At 34.6% G+C, this 18,864-nt stretch overlaps 1 protein-coding gene across 2 annotated transcripts in view; it reads left to right on the top strand.

Moving 5' to 3' along the window:
* Positions 1–18,864, top strand: part of LOC120550711 (solute carrier organic anion transporter family member 1C1-like) — a 47,307-nt gene that overhangs the window by 24,832 nt on the left and 3,611 nt on the right. For both annotated transcript variants that reach the window (XM_039787423.1, XM_039787434.1), the window contains 6 exons: positions 3,014–3,247; positions 4,105–4,269; positions 5,031–5,226; positions 5,587–5,752; positions 6,351–6,523; positions 9,841–9,905. In XM_039787423.1, the coding sequence (XP_039643357.1) occupies positions 3,014–3,247; positions 4,105–4,269; positions 5,031–5,226; positions 5,587–5,752; positions 6,351–6,523; positions 9,841–9,905 (999 nt within the window). The remainder of the gene's footprint in view (positions 1–3,013; positions 3,248–4,104; positions 4,270–5,030; positions 5,227–5,586; positions 5,753–6,350; positions 6,524–9,840; positions 9,906–18,864) is intronic.

Below are 18,864 nucleotides of genomic sequence, written 5' to 3'. Positions count from 1 at the left end.
CGCAGTATATGCGCACAGCAGAGATGTTCACAAGTCATTTTTTGGAAGTCCAAGTCGAGTCTCAAGTCTTTGAGCTTGAGTCCAAGTCAAGTCTCAAGTCTTTGAGCTTGAGTCCAAGTCAAGTCTCAAGTCTTTGAGGGGCAAGTTCAAGTCAAGTCTCAAGTCTCTGGCCATCTGATCTGTCCCATAAATCGTATGAATTAAAAGCATGTCCAGACAGTACAGCATTAACATCAGTTGTAGGATAACTTTATGGGGTCTATTTAACACATCCCTCTAGCCCATACCTGTTAAGTATCCCGTTTCGGCCGGGAGAGTCCCGTATTTTACCCTTCTTTCCCGCCGTCCTCCCATATTTGTATTTTGCCGTAAATCTCCCGTATTTTAACCTGCGTTATTAAAAAATAATAATACCCCGGGCCCAAGCGGAGTAAAAAAAAGAAAAAAAACATTCCCAATCTGAGCTCTGTCACTAGCCTCGCGATAACTGCCACCTGCAGTAGCCTACTACAGGTACTGTAGATGGCAGTTGTCGCGAGGTTAGTGTGTGAGGTCAGATGACTAGTGACAATGCAGGGAAAAAAGAAGAAAAAAAACAGAGATGGATGATGGACGCTACGACAGAGACGGTGCGCTGCCAAAACCTATGAAGGCTTTACTATGCATTCCCCATAGCAATGCACGTTCAGAAAGGGTGTTTAGCATGGTACGAAAGATTGTTCCAGAGAATAGGATGACGTTAGACAACAGAACTGCTCGTGCGCTTTACGTACATTAATGTGAACCACTCTGGCCCAGCCCACAAATACACTCCTTCCAAAACAGTCTTAAATAATGCAAAGTCTGCAACAAATTTGTACAATAACTCACTAAAGAAAAGTTATGTGAAATTAAAAGAAAAACTGTAAAAGAAAAGCAATATGAAATGAAAAGAATGTGTGGAATGAAAATAAAATGTAAATGTAAAGACAAGCAATGTTATAAATTGTAAAGGTTTTCAGCATTCTGCATAAAGTGGTGATTTTAGCTTTCTTGTACACCTGTCTTAAAATGTAAGGGATACTGGAGCTTGGTTGGGGTGGTGGGACTGCTAGAGGTGGGCACCGGAAAATGTCCCTTATTTTCAAATCCAAAACTTGACAAGTATGCTCTAGCCCTCGGACCTGGTGAAATAATAACCTAAGTCTTTCACATCATATGGATATACAACTATAAAGATACAATGTGCCTGTTCCCAGCATTAGCGCAACACTTTGCGATGGTTAGCTTGTTTCCTGTGATGATATATGCTAAATGTAACGTCTCTTTCATTCAAAAAAATGTCTAATGTCGAAGTGGAAATCAAGAGAATAGTGGCAGCGCCACACCAGTTAGGCTACAGAACAACATAGATCTCAGCGTCAGTCCAAATTACGCACGATAAATAGTTTGAAGTCACTGATGTAATGCCATTTATTTATTTTGTAAGTGTTAGTAGGCTCAGTGAAACGGAGTCCAGCGCGAGGGAGACCCGACTCAGAGGAGGAGAGGTTAGAGGTTAGCGTCTACACGGCAGGGGACAGTGCGCACGGATCCGCTGCGCCACGCATGGATGAAATAGTAAATAGGACTAGGTACAGTAACAGAAATATGTGCCGAATTAAGACTCAGTGTTTGGTGGACCGGGGTACACCTTGTACACTTAATAGCCTCAAATCATCCACGGGATCAATTACGCATCACATGAGTTTGCCCACCCGACACAGCGTTTGTTCCTGGGGAGATGGATCCGTGCGTCCCGCCTCCTGTGCGCCATGGATGTCTGAGGCTCAGCAACTAGGTTACTGCTACAGGCAGATTATATCTTTATAGTTATAACTATAAAGATATAATCTGCCTCTTCCCAGCATTAGCACAGCACTTTGCGACGATGGTTAGCTTGTTACCTATGACGATATATGCTAAATGTAACGTCTCTTTTACATTAGCGTGTGACTGACCTATTTAGGTGCGTTTTGAGATGCCTGATGAAGTCCGACGTTGTTGATCCGGCATCATTTATCTTGGTGCCATATACCTTGCATGTAGCTGTTGGCTTACTTCCACTGTTTACGAAGTTATTGAAAACAAAACTAATGGCAAAAGGCACAACTCTGGGAGGACTTGATATTTTCTGATTCTAAATCTGCAATTATTTTTTGTTTTTTGGTGGTAAAACCGAAACTTGTCAGTGCCGAAAATGAATTCGGCGCAGTTGACCTTTTTTTCGGTGGCATAACTGACAGTGATATTTATATGTATTGGTATTTACCTCAAAAGCACATTAAGCTAAAAGCAAGGTCACTTCTTCGGACTTGCGAGTGCTGTGAAATCGATCGTATGCGGTTTGCTCACGTAGCCTGGTGGTGTGGTGGTGAAGTGCAGTCATGCTGCGTTCATGAACGTAGGGTAGGCTCAGGTCTACGTCCGTAGTAGCGTCTATTTTAATTTAACGTCTTTAATGGTAAGAGAAAGCACAGGGATGGATAATGAGCGTTGATTAAGATTACATTACAATGCCACATATGGCAGACACCTTCAGATATGAGAGACCCCCTCAGATTTTTGACTTTGGTGCTTTCATGGGAGCCAGTCCTCACTCTATGGGAGCTCGGCTCCCTCTGGCTCCCACGTAATTCGAACACTGGTTTATTAAAAAATTGCTTAAAAGACATCAATTCTTGCATAAAGGATGACTATTTTCACATACTGACTGTTCTAATGTCCATGTCGGGATTTTCTAATCAGAAATGATAGCAATCAAAAGGCTGGCTACAGGTTGTTAGGGCTGTTCTGATGATCTCTGTTGTGCCTGATATGCTGCTCCATCTTTGCATTCTTTTATTTGGTTATCCTGTCAATAGAGGGTCTTTGATAGGCTTTAGAAAGCCTTAAAAGGAAAGAAAATGGACCCACTAAACCATACAGTGTGTGTTTAACCATAGGTGTATCACTGAGCATTTATAACATCTGATCATCTGTACCCCCGACACAGAAACTATCACCATCACCCCAGCAGATGCCCGCTGGGTGGGAGCCTGGTGGTTGGGCTACCTCATAGCTGGGGTCATCACCCTACTCTCTGCCATCCCATTTTGGTTCCTGCCCCGCTCTCTGCCAATACCCGAGCCCCAGGGCCCAGAAAAGACACGCTTTATTAAAGACCCTCTTCTTTTGAAGCACAAGTATCCTGCAGATGAAAATACTACTTTCATAGAGATGGCCAAAGGTAAGGATGGATTTAGAGGTTTGTAGTAATTTATAAATAAAGTGTGAAATGTTCATACTTGTCAGGGGAAAACTATGTTAACTGGATGGCTATCTGGAAAAAAATAATTATATGATAGAATAAATGTTCTGCACTTCAGATTCCATCAATGGTCACTGTGTTCATAAATATTGATGGGTTGAATATTTCATAAATGTAAAGCCCCTAAATGTAGAGATGAATGAGCTATAGAATGAAATTGCTGAAAACACACAGACTGCACCATTATTCACACTGATTGGCAAGTTTTTCTATAACAAAAATTTACGCCATCACAATAATTAACAATATTGCTATAATTGTAACAAAAATCTACACATAGGGGCTTTAAAATTAAGAAACACATGCAAAGCCGATAAAAAAAGAAGGTAATATCTGGCATTGTTTATATCCACGTTTACCTACAAGAAGTTTTCTCCGCTGCCTTTGTTAGCACATTGTCAGATTTGTTTGTGCATTATCAAATTGTGTGTCGCCCACGTGCTTGTGTGCACAATACAAACAAAATGAGACCCACACATACAAACACTACTCTATAGCACTCCTAGTGCCCAACAACTCCACAGACTACCTTTAAATTTAAAGTCACTGTAACTGGGATTGTGTTTTTATTGACACTGACATATTCTACACTTTAATGCTGTCCTACTGTCACAAGGCAATACTTCATCACTTCCTACTGCTAGCCAGCCTTCATTTCATAGCAGTCATCAGAGATTGTTACAGTTAATAGTCACTATTACATAGAGATATTGCATATTAAACATTGTCAGACAGGTGTCTTTCAACTCAATCTCTTTTTTTTTAACCCTCTACAGACTTTATTCCAACCCTGCGATCTCTGCTAGGAAACCCTGTGTATTTGATATACCTGTGTGTGACAATCATCCAGCTGAACTCTCTCATCGGCATGGTCACCTACAAGCCTAAGTACATTGAGCAGCACTTCAGGCAGTCTGCCTCAAAGGCCAACTTCCTCATGGGTATGGTACATGTTCAAAGGAAAAGCTCTTGGATGGGCCTAGTTAGCTCACATTAATTATAGTGTCAGGAATGTACACAACATACATTGTAAATCTTACACATTTAGCATGTTTACATTTCCAAATTCATGGGGTGTCTTCTTTCCATAAATCATCAAGTGTATCTAAGTTTATCTATGCTATAGTTAATTTATGGTATTTTGCATTTGCTGAATGAAGCAGATGAAGACCCTTGGAGAGGGGATATTATTAAAGAAAGGAGAACTGGGCCAGGGTTCTAATTCAGCCTACTAACCGCCAAAGCTGCAGAGACAAGAGCTTTGTGGATATGAAAAGTGCTTTGCATATGAAATAAAATATATAATGAAGTTGATAACATAAGATGAAAGTCTCTGCTTACATATGGTCTTCTCAAAGGAGATGCCTGCACTGACTAGATTGGCTGCATATGAAAGAGAATGCAATATTAGTGACCAGAGAAAATGACGTGTAGATAAAAGACCATGTCTTCACATTGATGTTATATGAAAGTATAAGAGAAGCGACAGAAAAAATAAAACGCAGGACTCTTTTTTGATCAAGGCGACTTGTTTCTTTTTTTCCCCCTCTCGATATTAGCAAGTGTGAAACATGATAGCCGAGCTTTAACACAATATTAAATCATATTGTCTGTCTTTGTTCAAATCCAGATTTATCCTTCATGGCAACATTTAATTTCACTCAATATTGATGTTGTGTTTTGCTGTCTCTCTTAATCTTAGGTGTGATCAATATCCCAGCTGTGGCACTGGGTATGTTTTCTGGAGGTCTACTGATGAAGAGGCTGAAGCTGAACATCATGGGAGCCGCCAGGTTTGCCTTCGGAACATCTCTGATCGGTTACATCCTGTCACTGTTCTTCTTCGCAATTAGCTGCGAGAATGCGAAGGTAGCGGGGGTGACACTTTCATACAACAGGTGAGGTGAATTGCTTGATTTTCTGATGTACAACAGTGACACAATCTAGGTCCAAGTCAGGTGTGTAAAAGTTAAACTAAGAGTGAGAATGTGGACTAATATCTAGGCAGGATTGGCAACAAATGGGCATTGGTTTCCATTGGGGTCAATTGTCTTGTGTTGTTCGCCAATGCATAAAAAATGTGTAACAGTCTCTGCAAGTAATGTTACTTCGGCCTACTGCATTTATCTTATTAGATTGCAAAGCATTTTACCTTTTTTTGTGAAGAACATTATTACACATTCTTATATACTGGCATGTAATTTCACAATAAATAATTTCCTCTCATGTGTACTTTTCTCTCACTCCCTTCCTTCCAGCATGGATAGGATATCTTATGATACACACTCATTGTTCACAGCATGCAACTCAGACTGTTTTTGTTCAGCAAGTGACTGGGACCCAGTCTGTGGAGAGAATGGCATCACATATGTTTCTCCCTGTCTTGCTGGCTGCACCGGCTCTTCTGGCTCAGGGAAAAACACAGTAAGTTGACAAGGTACTCAAGCTATAAGAAATACAACACAAGGCAAATTAATTTCTGGTATTAAATATCATAGTATTGTATAGGCTACATAGCCGGTTCACAGCATGCCTATAACTCAATGTTATGTGTAGTCAAATACACTGTTGTTGCCATGAAGTTTTATTGAACGGATGTTAATGTTGCTGAATGATCCAGGGGCCATCACCAATTATTACTCTATATTGTGCAGTATTTTAAAAAATGAAACAGTGCCCATTAAAAAAAAGTACGTAACTGAGAAGGTTATACACATACCACCCCTAAATTGCACCTTTATTTATTCTCCACTTAATAGAGTTTTAAAGTTGTCATTATATTTTCTTTCTGAATTATTTAATTTATAATTTTTATATATTTATTTATATATAAGTGCTATCAAAATAAATCACTTGATTTTACTATACCTGGTTGGCTTTTATTGATTATACGCTATTGCAGTGATTTTGGTGATCTATAGCCACACATATGAGTGCTTGTGTTTATACAGTATATATTGCTGTGTTTGTATGCGTCTATGCCCTACTGGTTACATGTGTGTGAATATGCATGTCTCTCCAGGTCTTCTCTAACTGTAGCTGTGTCGGTGTGGCTGGTAACTTTACGGCCAGTACCGGCCAGTGCCCTCATAAGGACGACTGTGACAGGATGTTCCCGTACTTTTTGGCTCTCTCTGTCATCACTTCCTTTATCATCTCCCTTGGGGGCACACCAGGCTACATGTTTCTCATCAGGTCAGATTTTAATTTAAGAAGTACCATGGCTCATGCTGCTACAAAGGGTCATATGAGCTTTATTGCCATCATGTCTATTATTTTACTTTTATCAGATTTTCTTGTTATGTACTGTGTAATGTTATTTAATGTTTTATACTGTATATATATATATATATATATATATATATATATATATATATATATATATATATTATACCATATACTATGTATATATATATATATATATATACATAGTATATGGCATAGTATATATAATATATATATATTTAACATGTTGAGGGGATATATATATATATATATATATATATATATATATATATATATATATATATATATATATATATATATATATATATATATATATATATATATATATCCCCTCAACATGTTAAATAGTTTTACATTTGGTGTACTGATGCAACTTTAATATATGACTTGGACCCTTTGGAGATCTTTTAATCTGTGCTGATTTTAGAAGCTATTTTAAAGCCAACAAATATTGCTGCTAACTGGCATTCTACTTAATATGACCCATATTTGTATATGCAGTCCTTCAGTGACATGTTCAGAGTCAATTGCATTTTTTCACATAATTTGTTACTTTGATTTAGATACATTTAAAGCAAACCATCTTACATTTATATACTGTGCAGACCTTACATCTGCCTGATCAGCTTATTTCCAAGAATCATGGGAAGGAAATATTTATAAAAAATAATTGTATAGTATGTCATGGAAATGTCATGAAAAGTCATAGGATAGTATGCCATTAAAAGTCTAAAGGGTCATAGTACAGTGTGTCATAAAAAGGTCATAGTGTATGCCATAAAAAGTAATAAAAAAAAAAAAACATGGTATAGTATGCCATAAAAGTCATAAAAAGTCATAGTACAGTATTCCATAAAAAAGTCATAGTATAGTATGTCATAAAACGTTCATAGTATATATGCCAACAAGAAAGTAAAATATAAAATCATAAAATGTCATAGTATAGTATGTCATAAAAAGTCATAGTATGTGTCATAGTATAGTATGTCATGACAAATTCATAAAAAAAAGTCAGAGTATAGTATGCCATAAAAAGTAATAAAAAGTCATAGGATAGTATGCGATTAAAATTTATTAAAAAAGTCATAATATAGTATGCCATTAAAGTCATAAAATTTGCCATAAAAGTAAAAGTGTCATAAAAGTGTTATAAAAAAGTAATTGTATAGTATGCCATAAAAACGTCATAGTATTCTGTGCCATAAAAAAGTAAAAAATTCATAAAATGGTATAGTATGACGTAAAAAGTAGTAATGTATAAAGTCATGACAAATATATAGAATTGTATAACATAGTGTGCCATAAAAAAGTTATGGTAAAATAATGTCATAAAAAAGTCCTAGTATAGTATGTCATGAAAAGTTCATAGTATACTATGCCATAAAAAAAGTCATAATATGGCGTAGTATAGAATGTCATGAAAAACTCATAGTATAGTATGCCATAAAAACTCATAGTATAGTCATGTCATGTCATGAAAACCAGTAAGCAATAAGAAAGGCTGTGGTCATTGTGTGCGCTTTTCCTGTATGCTGGCTCCGTCTTCAAAGCTTTGAGAACCCCTGGACTAGAGCAGTGGTTCTCAACCTGGGGGTCACAAGATCATTTCTGTGGGTCGCCAGATGGTTGGGAAAAACAATGAAATAACATATTCTAGACTGGGAAATGTTTTTTACAAACTTCATAGTATTCTGTGCCATAAAAAAGTAAAATAAAAGTCATAAAATGTCATAGTATATATAGTATTTCGTAAAAAGTCATAGTAATGTATAAAGTCATTAAAATATATAGAATTGTATGTCATAAAAAGTCCTAGTATAGTGTGCCATAAAAAAGTTATGGTAAAATAATGTCATAAAAAGTCCTAGTATAGTATGTCATGAAAAGTTCATAATATACTATGCCATAAAAATGTCATAATATGGCATAGTATAGTATGTCATGAAAAACTCATAGTATAGTATGCCATAAAAAATAAAATAACATATTCTAGACTGGGAAATGTTTTTTACATTACTGTGTGAGTTTGGTACATTCCATGTGTTATATTCAGAGCTTCAAGTGTAAATCAGGAGGTCCTGGAACACAGAAAGGGGTCTGAAGAAAAGTCACAAACGCATCACAAATCCACAGAGCCTGGAGCACAGTGGACAAGGCTAGGTGCTAGCTGCTAAATCTAAAACTAAACTGTCATTAAATCACTATTTGTTTACATGTATTAATCAGAGTATTCACAAAAATCACTCAAAATCAGCAGAAGGGGAGGCGTGTAGAAACAGCTGTTTACGGTTTGCAGCTCTCTTTCTTGTTGTCGAGGGGTTGGGTGGGTTGTGAACACCAACCTCATTATTCTGGGGGGTCACGGGACAACGACGAAACCAACTACCGAGCTTGGGTAGATCAGTTTATAGAATGGTGCAGCTCCAGTTTTCTTCTGCTAAACACAAAGAAAACTAAAGAAATAATATTTAACTTTAGAAGTGGGGGCTCGACCCACCAGCAGATGACTAGAGGTGCAAGGGACAAGCAATTTGCGGTGATGGGCTACATCCCCTATTTCAGGCGTATTTGGTGCTGCCATCAGGCAGAAGATATAGTGTGCCGTCCTTACAAACCAACCGGGCTCACAAATCATTCATTCCTACCAGCATAAATAAATTAGGGGAAATAACTTCATTCTTTCTGTGTGATAATACTGCACTTTGGTATAATATTAAAACGCCACTTACGATGTTGCACCTTACTATTGATAGCCCACTGGTGCTAACAACACTGCACTTTGCTATTTTTGTTTATGATATGGAGATATTCGGGATTGTGTATTGTTGTTATGTGGGGCGAAGGGAGGGTTTAGTGGTCTTGTTGTTGTCCGTTATCTGTTGTCTGTCTATTTGATGAGCTGTATGGTGCAAGATGAATTTCCGAAAGGATCAATAAATGTCTATCTATCTACGACTCAAAAAGGTTGAGAAACATTGGACTAGAGGATAGATTCTTCTGCACCACAGCACACTGTGCTGGCTTACACTCCACTTAACACAGAGAAACCTATACCTATACCTACACACACACACACACACACACACACACACACACACACACACACACACACACTGATTTGACTGAATTTGAGATTACTACGTGTTTCTACCTATTTTTTAGGAGTAAGAATGGAACTTCATTTAACCTTGAACCTTGTAGACGGACATTTTCAAACCAGTTTCTGACATGTACTGAAAAAAATTCTAAAATTTCTCTTCATGAAGGTGCATCAAACCACAGCTGAAATCTTTGGCGTTGGGTTTCCATGCTCTGTCAACACGTACCCTTGGTAAGTCTCTTTCAAAACATATTCTCTGTCGAACATGTTTGAGCACTCAGGGCTAAGATGCAAACACTGTAAATGTGTTATCCTGGGTTTTAATCCTTTTGCCGTCTTTCTTCCAATCTTTTCTGTCATTTGAACTACCAGATATCGAGAATGTTTAACAAGGGCGGTCAATGAAGAAATGCTTGTGGCTTTTGTCGTTTAGAGGCTCAAAGAGCCAAATGTATGAGTCCAATTATTATTGCTTGGCTGACAGTTGACAAGTATATTATAGGTTTTGACATATAAATGGTGTATGAGAAGTAAAAATTGTGGCCGTGAAAGGAAATTAAAGAGGAAGTTTTAAAAAGGATGTTCTCTCTCAACTGCAATGTAGCTGTGACATCACCCACACTGACCAGCCCCTAAAAATGGAGAAAAAATTCAAACAGTGATAACACGAAAACTGTATGTAAGTATAAATGGTAGAAACAAGTTGAATATAAACACAAATATCCCTAAAAAGCTGAACATTTTGATATTTGTCATAAAAAGTCATAGTATAGTATGTCAAAAATAGTCATAGTATAATATGTCGAAAAAATGAATAAAAAAGTCATAGTATAGTATGTTGTAAAAAGTCATAGTATAACATGTCAAAAAAGTCATAAAAAAGTCAAAGTATGGTATGTCGAAAAAAGTGATAAAAGTCATAGTATAGTATGTCGAAAATAGTGATAAAAAGTCATAGTATTGTACCATAAAAACTTCATAGTATTCTGTGCCATAAAAAAAGAAAAAAGTCATAAAAAGTCATAGTAATGTATAAAGTCATGACAATATATAGAATTGTATGTTTTTATTTTTTTTTTTTTTTAATGTATTATTAACCAGTAAGCAATAAGAAAGGCTGTGGTCATTGTGTGCACTTTTCCTGTATGCTGGCTCCGTCTTCAAAGCTTTGAGAACCCCTGGACTAGAGCAGTGGTTCTCAACCTGGGGGTCGCAAGATCATTTCTGTGGGTCGCCAGATGGTTGGGAGAAAAAAATGAAATAACATATTCTAGACTGGGAAATGATTTTTTCATTACTGTGTGAGTTTGGTACATTTCATGAATACTATTCATTGCTTCAAAAGGGTCTGAAGAAAAGTCACAAACGAATCAAAAATCCACAGAGCCTGGAGCACATTGGACAAGGCTAGGTGCTAGCTGCTAAATCTAAAATTAAAAGTCATATTATAGTATGTCGAAAAAAGTGATAAAAAAGTAATGGTATAGTATGTCGAAAAAAAGTCATACCATAGCATGTTGAAAAAAGGGATAAAAAAGTCATAGTATAGTATGTCGAAAAAAGACAATATAGTATGTCGAAAGAAGTCATAGTATAGTATGCCGAAAAAAGTGATTAAAAAGTCATAGTATATTATGACGAATACAGTCATACTATAGCATGTCGAAAAAAGTGATAAAAAAGTCATAGTATATTATGTAAAAAAATGTCATAGTATATTATGTCAAAAAAAGTCATACTATAGCATATCGAAAAAAGTGATAAAAAAGTCATAGTATAGTATGCCGAAAAAAGTGATAAAAAAGTCATAGTATAGTATGTCAAAAAAAGTGATAAAAAAGTCATAGTATATTATGTAAAAAATTTCATAGTATATTATGTCAAAAAAAGTCATACTATAGCATATCGAAAAAAGGGATAAAAAAGTCATAGTACAGTATGTCCGAAAAGTCATAGTATACTAAGCTGAAAAAATAAATAGTATAGTGTGTTGAAAAAAATCATAGTATAGTATGTGGAAAAAAGACAGTATAATATGTCAAAAAAAGTCATAGTATGATATGCCGAATAAAGTGATGAAAAATCATAGTATAGTATATAAGAAATGGTACTATGTGGTGAAGTAGTAACTAACTGTATAGTTCAGTTGTTAGAGTGAATACTCACTTGTGGAGCTTTATTCCTCGATCCAGAAGCTCATGGTTCAAATCTGACCTCAGGCAATTTCCTGTATTTCTTTCCCCTCAAATCTAAGCTGTCCTAATAATTAAAGTCGCAAATGTACACAAAAATATTTAATAAAAAGTTATGTATGTCGAAAAAGTCACAATAAAGTCATAGTATATTATGTTGAAAAAAGTCACAATAAAGTCATAGTATATTATGTCGAAAAAAGTCATAGTATAGTATGTCAAAAATGGTGCTACGTAGTGTAGCTGGTACTAACTGTATAGCTCAGTTGGTAGTGGTAAAAAAAAGTCATATGTCGAAAAAAGTGATAAAAAGTCATGGTACAGTATGTCGAAAAAAAATGATAAAAAAATCATTTCATGTCAAAAAAAGTCATAGTATAGTATGTCAAAAAAAGTGATTAAAATGTTATAGTATATTATGTGAAAAAAGTCATTATAGCATGTCGAAAAAAGGGATAAAAAAAGTCATAGTACAGTATGTCAGAAAAGTCAAAGGGCCCTATTTTAACGATCTGAAACGCAAGTGGAAACGCAAAATGCAAGTAGCTTTGTGGGCGGATATTGCTATTATACCGGCGGGATAAATGAGTCTTGCGCCCGACGCAAATCTTAAATGGGTTGGTCTGAAGTAGCTAGGTGTGGTTTGGGCGTAACGTGAAAATAACCAATCAGAGCGTCATCTCACATTCCCTTTAAGAGCAGGCGCGTTTGTTCCATGGCGGATTGCTATTATGACGGCGGATTTGCCTGGTGCACGCCAGCGGGAGCTGTCCGGGATGCAGCAAAGTAATAAATGCCCGTCTTGACCAGGTGGCGATGTTGCTGCGGCCTCTCGGGCGCATCTCCTCAAGTCTGGAGAGGATTGCTGCAGCCATGCAGCGTGGGCCTCCAAATGCACCACCTGCACCTGTTGTGCCCCTTCCTCCTCTCCCCACTCCATCTCCAGCAACCCGCTCAATCAGGAGCGCATCGCGCATTGTCACTCCCGGACCAGATTCTACCGGAGTGTCCAATCCCACCGTAGTTCAACATCACGTCTCCTTAAAACACAACAAGCCACAAAGAATGCTGCGACTTTTTGAGGACTGTACTGTAAAGTGCCTCCTAATTTATCCAAACACCTGAAGCGCATTTTCAGTAATATTTTTCTTTGTAATTATATATGGTTTTCAAAAATGTGAACTGCTGTAGATGAGAGAAATGTATGCGCGTTATACATTATGGCCAAGCATTAGTCCCTAAAATAGCATCTGTATAACGCGCTACTGACTTTAGACTAGCGCCACTGACTTTAGACCAGGTTTTTCCTGGTCAGTGGCGGAATTGTTTTCTGAAACTGCAAAATAGCACCAGGGAACGTTTGCGCCGGAACACGCTTCCTCTTTTCGCTGAACCGCCCCCGGAAGCGCAAATACATTCCCTAATTTACCGACATGATTCTGTGGAGGGAAAGGTCCGCTGTGCGTGGGGTGCAAAATAGGAATGATACATGCGTTGGTGTACAAAGGCGATTGCGCTAAGTGCAAGATAGGCCCATAGTATACTAAGCTGAAAAAAGTCATAGTATTTAATGTCAAACAAGTATTGTATGTCAAAAATGGTACTACGTAGTGTAGCTGGTACTAACTGTATACCTCAGTTGGTAGAGTGCACACCCACATGTAGAGCTTTATTCCTCAACCCAGAAGCCCATGGTTTGACTCCAACCTAAGGCAGTTTCCTGTATTTCTTTCCCCCTCAAATCTAAGCTGTCCTAAAAACTAAAGTCACAAATGTACACAAAAATATTTAAGAAAAAGGCGTGCTATTGTATGTCGAAAAAAGTCATAATAAAGTCATAGTATTTTATGTCGAAAAAAGTCATAGTATTGTATGTCGAAAAAAGTGATTAAAAAGTCATAGTATAGTATGTCGAAAAAAGTGATTAAAAAGTCATAGTATAGTATGTCGAAAAAAGTGATAAAAAAGTAATAGTACAGTATGTCCAAAAAGTGATAAAAAAAAGTCATAGTATAGCATGTCGAAAAAAGTGATAAAAAGTCATAGTATATTATGTTGAAAAAAGTAATAGTATAGCATGTCGAAAAAAGTGATTAAAAAGTCATATAGACAATAGACAATAATATACATACTATAGTATGTCTATTTAATCATAGTATGCCGAATAAACTGTATAGTTCAGTTGGTAGAGTGCACATCCACATGTAGAGCTTTATTCCTCGACCCAGAATAGCATTTCAGATATACAATAGCAGAATAGCAACCCATATTATAGCATGTCGAAAAAAGTCATAAAAAATATCATAGTATAGTATGTCAAAAAAGTCATAGTATAGTATGCCGAATAAAGTGATAAAAAGTCATAGTATAGTATGTCGAAAAAAGTCAAAGTTGGAAAAAGTATGTTGGAAAAAGTCATTGTAAAGAAATCTTTATAAAAACAAATTCATAGTATGGTATGTCAAAAATGGTATTACGTATCATCAGTTGAACTAACTGTATAGCTCCGTTGGTAGAGTGCACACCCACATGTAGAGCTTTATTCCTCAACCCAGAAGCCCATGGTTCAAATCCAACCTAAGACAGTTTCCTGTATTTCTTTCCCCTAAAATCTAAGCTATCCTAAAAACTAAAGTCGCAAATGTACACAGCATTATTTAAGAAAAAGGCATACTATTGTATGTCGAAAAAAGTGATAAAAAAGTCATAGTATAGCATGTCGAAAAAAGTGATTTAAAAGTCATAGTATATTATGTCGAAAATAGTCATAGTATAGTATGTCAAAAAAGTCATATTATAGCATGTCGAAAAAGTCATAAAAAATATCATAAATAGTATTACGTATCATCAATTGTACTAACTGTATATCTCAGTTGGTAGAGTGCACACCCACATGTAGAGCATTATTCCTCGACCCAGAAGTCCAGGGTTTGACTCCAACCTAAGGCGGTTTCCTTTGTTTCTTTCCCCCTCAAATCTAAGCTGTCCTAAAAACTAAAGTCATGTATACAAAAATATTTAAGAAAAAGGCATACTATTGTATGTCGAAAAAAGTGATAGTAAAGTCATAGTATATTATGTCGAAAAAAGTAATAGTATAGCATGTCGAAAAAAGTGATTAAAAAGTCATATAGACAATAGACAATAATAGACATACTATAGTATGTCTATTTAATCATAGTATGCCGAATAAACTGTATAGTTCAGTTGGTAGAGTGCACATCCACATGTAGAGCTTTATTCCTCGACCCAGAATAGCATTTCAGATATAGCAGATAATAGCAGAATAGCAACCCATATTATAGCATGTCTATTTAATCAAAGTATGCCGAATAAACTGTATAGTTCAGTTGGTAGAGTGCACACCCACATGTAGAGCTTTATTCCTCAACCCAGAAGCCCATGGTTTGACTCCAACCTAAGACAATTTCCTTTGCTTCTTTCCCCTAAAATCTAAGCTGTCCTAATAATTAAAGTTGCAAATGCAGAGCTTTATTCCTCGACCCAGAATAGCATGTCAGATATAGCAGATAATAGCAGAATAGCAACCCATATTATAGCATGTCGAAAAAAGTCATAAAAAATATCATAGTATAGTATGTCAAAAAAGTCATAGTATAGTATGCCGAATAAAGTGATAAAAAGTCATAGTATAGTATGTCGAAAAAAGTCAAAGTTGGAAAAATTATGTTGGAAAAAGTCATTGTAAAGAAATCTTGATAAAAAAAAATTCATAGTATGGTATGTCAAAAATGGTATTACGTATCATAAGTTGTACTAACTGTATAGCTCAGTTGGTAGAGTGCACACCCACATGTAGAGCTTTATTCCTCAACCCAGAAGCCCAGGGTTTGACTCCTACCTAAGGAAGTTTCCTTTGTTTCTTTGCCCTAAAATCTAAGCAGTCCTAATAATTAAAGTTGCAAATGCACACAAAATTATTTAATAAAAAGTATAGTATGTCGAAAAAAGTGATAATAAAGTCAAAGTATTGTATGTCGAAAAAAGTCATAGTATAATTTGTCGAAAAAGGTTATAAAAAAAGTCATAATACAGTATGTTGAAAAAAGTGATAAAAAAGTCATAGTATAGTATGTTGAAAAAAGTCATAGAATAGTTTCTTGAAAAAGTCATGGTATAGTATGTCCAAAAAAGTGATAAAAAAGTCATAGTCTATTATGTCAAAAAATGTCATAGTATAGTATGTCAAAATAAGTGATTAAAAAATCATAGTATATTATGTCAAAAAAAGTCATACTATAGCATATTGAAAAAAGGGATAAAAAAGTCATAGTACAGTATGTCAGAAAAGTCATAGTATACTAAGGGGGAAAAATCATAGTACTTTATGTCCAAAAAAGTGATAAAAAATAAATAGTATAGTGTGTTGAAAAAAATTATAGTATAGTATGTGGAAAAAATGATTAAAAAGTCCTAGTCCAAAAAAGACAGTGTAATATGTCGAAAAAAAGTCATAGTATAATATGCCGAATAAAGTGATGAAAAATCATAGTATAGTATATAAAAAAATGGTACTATGGTGAAGTAGTAAAAGTCATAGTATTGTATGTTGAAAAAAGTGATAAAAAAAGTCATATTATAGCATGTCAAAAAAAGTGATAAAAAAGTCCTATTATAGCATGTCGAAAAAAGTGATAAAAAAGTAATATTATAGCATGTTGAAAAAAGTGATAAAAAAGTCATAGTATAACATGTCGAAAAAAGTGATAAAAAAAGTAATATTATAGTATGTCGAAAAAAGTGATAAAAAAGTAATATTATAGCATGTTGAAAAAAGTGATGAAAAAGTCATAGTATAACATGTCGAAAAAAGTGATAAAAATGTAATATTATAGCATGTCGAAAAAAGTGATAAAAAAGTAATATTATAGCATGTTGAAAAAAGTTATAAAAATGACATAGTATAGGATGTCCAAAAAAGTCATAGTATAGCATGTCGAAAAAAGTGATAAAAAAGTGATAGTATAGTATGTCGAAAAAAGTGATAAAAAGTCATAGTATAGTATGTCGAAAAAAGACAGTATAGTATTTGAAAAAAACATAGTATAGTATGTCAAAGAAGTCATAGTATGGCATGTTGAAAAAATTTAATAAAAAGTGATAGTATAGTATGTCAAAAGAATTGATAAAAAAGTCATAGTATAATATGTCGAAAAAAGTTATATTAAAGTCATTGTATAGTATGTCGAAAAAAGTGATAATAAAGTCAAAGTTTTGTATGTTGAAAAAAGTCATAGTATAATTTGTCGAAAAAAGTTATAAAAAAGTCATAGTATAGTATGCTGAATAAAGTGATTAAAAACTCAGTATGTCGAAAAAAGACAGTATAATATTCGAAAAAAATCATAGTATAGTATGTCGAAAAAGGTTATAAAAATGACATAGTATGCAAGTCAGTATGCCGAAAAAAGTCAGTATAGTATGTCGAAAAAAGTCATAGTATAATTTGTCGAAAAAGGTTATAAAAAAGTCATAGTATAGTATGCCGAATAAACTGTATAGGTCAGTTGGTAGAGTGCACACCCACATGTAGAGCTTTATTCCTCAACCCAGAAGCCCATGGTTTGACTCCAACCTAAGACAATTTCCTTTGCTTCTTTCCCCTAAAATCTAAGCTGTCCTAATAATTAAAGTTGCAAATGCACACAAAAATATTTAATAAAAAGTATAGTATGTCGAAAAAAGTGATAAAAAGTCATAGTATAGTATGTTGAAAAAAGTCATAGTATAGTTTCTCGAAAAAGTCATGGTATAGTATGTCCAAAAAAGTGATAAAAAAGTCATAGTCTATTATGTCAAAAAATGTCATAGTATAGTATGTCGAAAAAAGTCATACTTTAGCATATTGAAAAAAGGGATAAAAAAGTCATAGTACAGTATGTCAGAAAAGTCATAGTATACTAAGGGGAAAAAAAATCATAGTATTTTATGTCCAAAAAAGTGATAAAAAATAAATAGTATAGTGTGTTGAAAAAAATCATAGTACAGTATGTGGAAAAAATTATTAAAAAGTCCTAGTCCAAAAAAGACAGTGTAAAATGTCGAAAAAAAGTCATAGTATAATATGCCGAATAAAGTGATGAAAAATCATAGTATAGTATATACAAAATGGTACTATGGTGAAGTAGTAAAAGTCATAGTATTGTATGTTGAAAAAAGTGATAAAAAGTCATATTATAGCATGTCAAAAAAGGGATAAAAAAGTCATAGTATAGCATGTTGAAAAAAGTGATAAAAAAGTAATATTATAGTATGTCAAAAAAGTGAATAAAAAAGTCATAGTATAGCATGTTGAAAAAAGTGATAAAAAAGTAATATTATAGTATGTCGAAAAAAGTGATAAAAAAGTCCTATTATAGCATGTCGAAAAAAGTGATAAAAAAGTAATATTATAGCATGTCGAAAAAAGTGATAAAAAAGTCATAGTATAGCATGTTGAAAAAAGTTATAAAAATGACATAGTATAGGATGTCCAAAAAAGTCATATAGCATGTCGAAAAAAGTGATAAAAAAGTGATAGTATAGTATTTCGAAAAAAGTGATAAAAAGTCATAGTATAGTATGTCGAAAAAAGACAGTATAGTATTCGAAAAAAACATTGTATAGTATGTCAAAAAAGTCATAGTATAGCATGTTGAAAAAAGTAATAAAAAGTCATAGTATAGTATGTCAAAACAATTGTTAAAAAAGTCATAGTATAATATGTCGAATAAAAGTTATATTAAGTCATTGTATAGTATGTCGAAAAAAGTGACAAAAAAGTCAAAGTATAGTATGTCGACAGAAGTCATAGTATAGTATTTTGAATAAAGTGATTAAAAATCATAGTATAGTATTTTGAATAAAGTGATAAAAAGTCGTAGTATAGTATGTATGTCGAAAAAATGCAGTATAGTATTATTAAAAAAAAAACAGTATAGTATTAAAAAAGTCATAGTATAGCATGTTGAAAAAAGTTATAAAAATTACATGTCGAA

The sequence above is a fragment of the Perca fluviatilis genome, chromosome 2, assembly GCF_010015445.1.
Source record: "Perca fluviatilis chromosome 2, GENO_Pfluv_1.0, whole genome shotgun sequence".
Lineage (NCBI taxonomy): Eukaryota > Metazoa > Chordata > Actinopteri > Perciformes > Percidae > Perca > Perca fluviatilis.
This window is presented reverse-complemented; position numbering and strand designations above follow the sequence as displayed.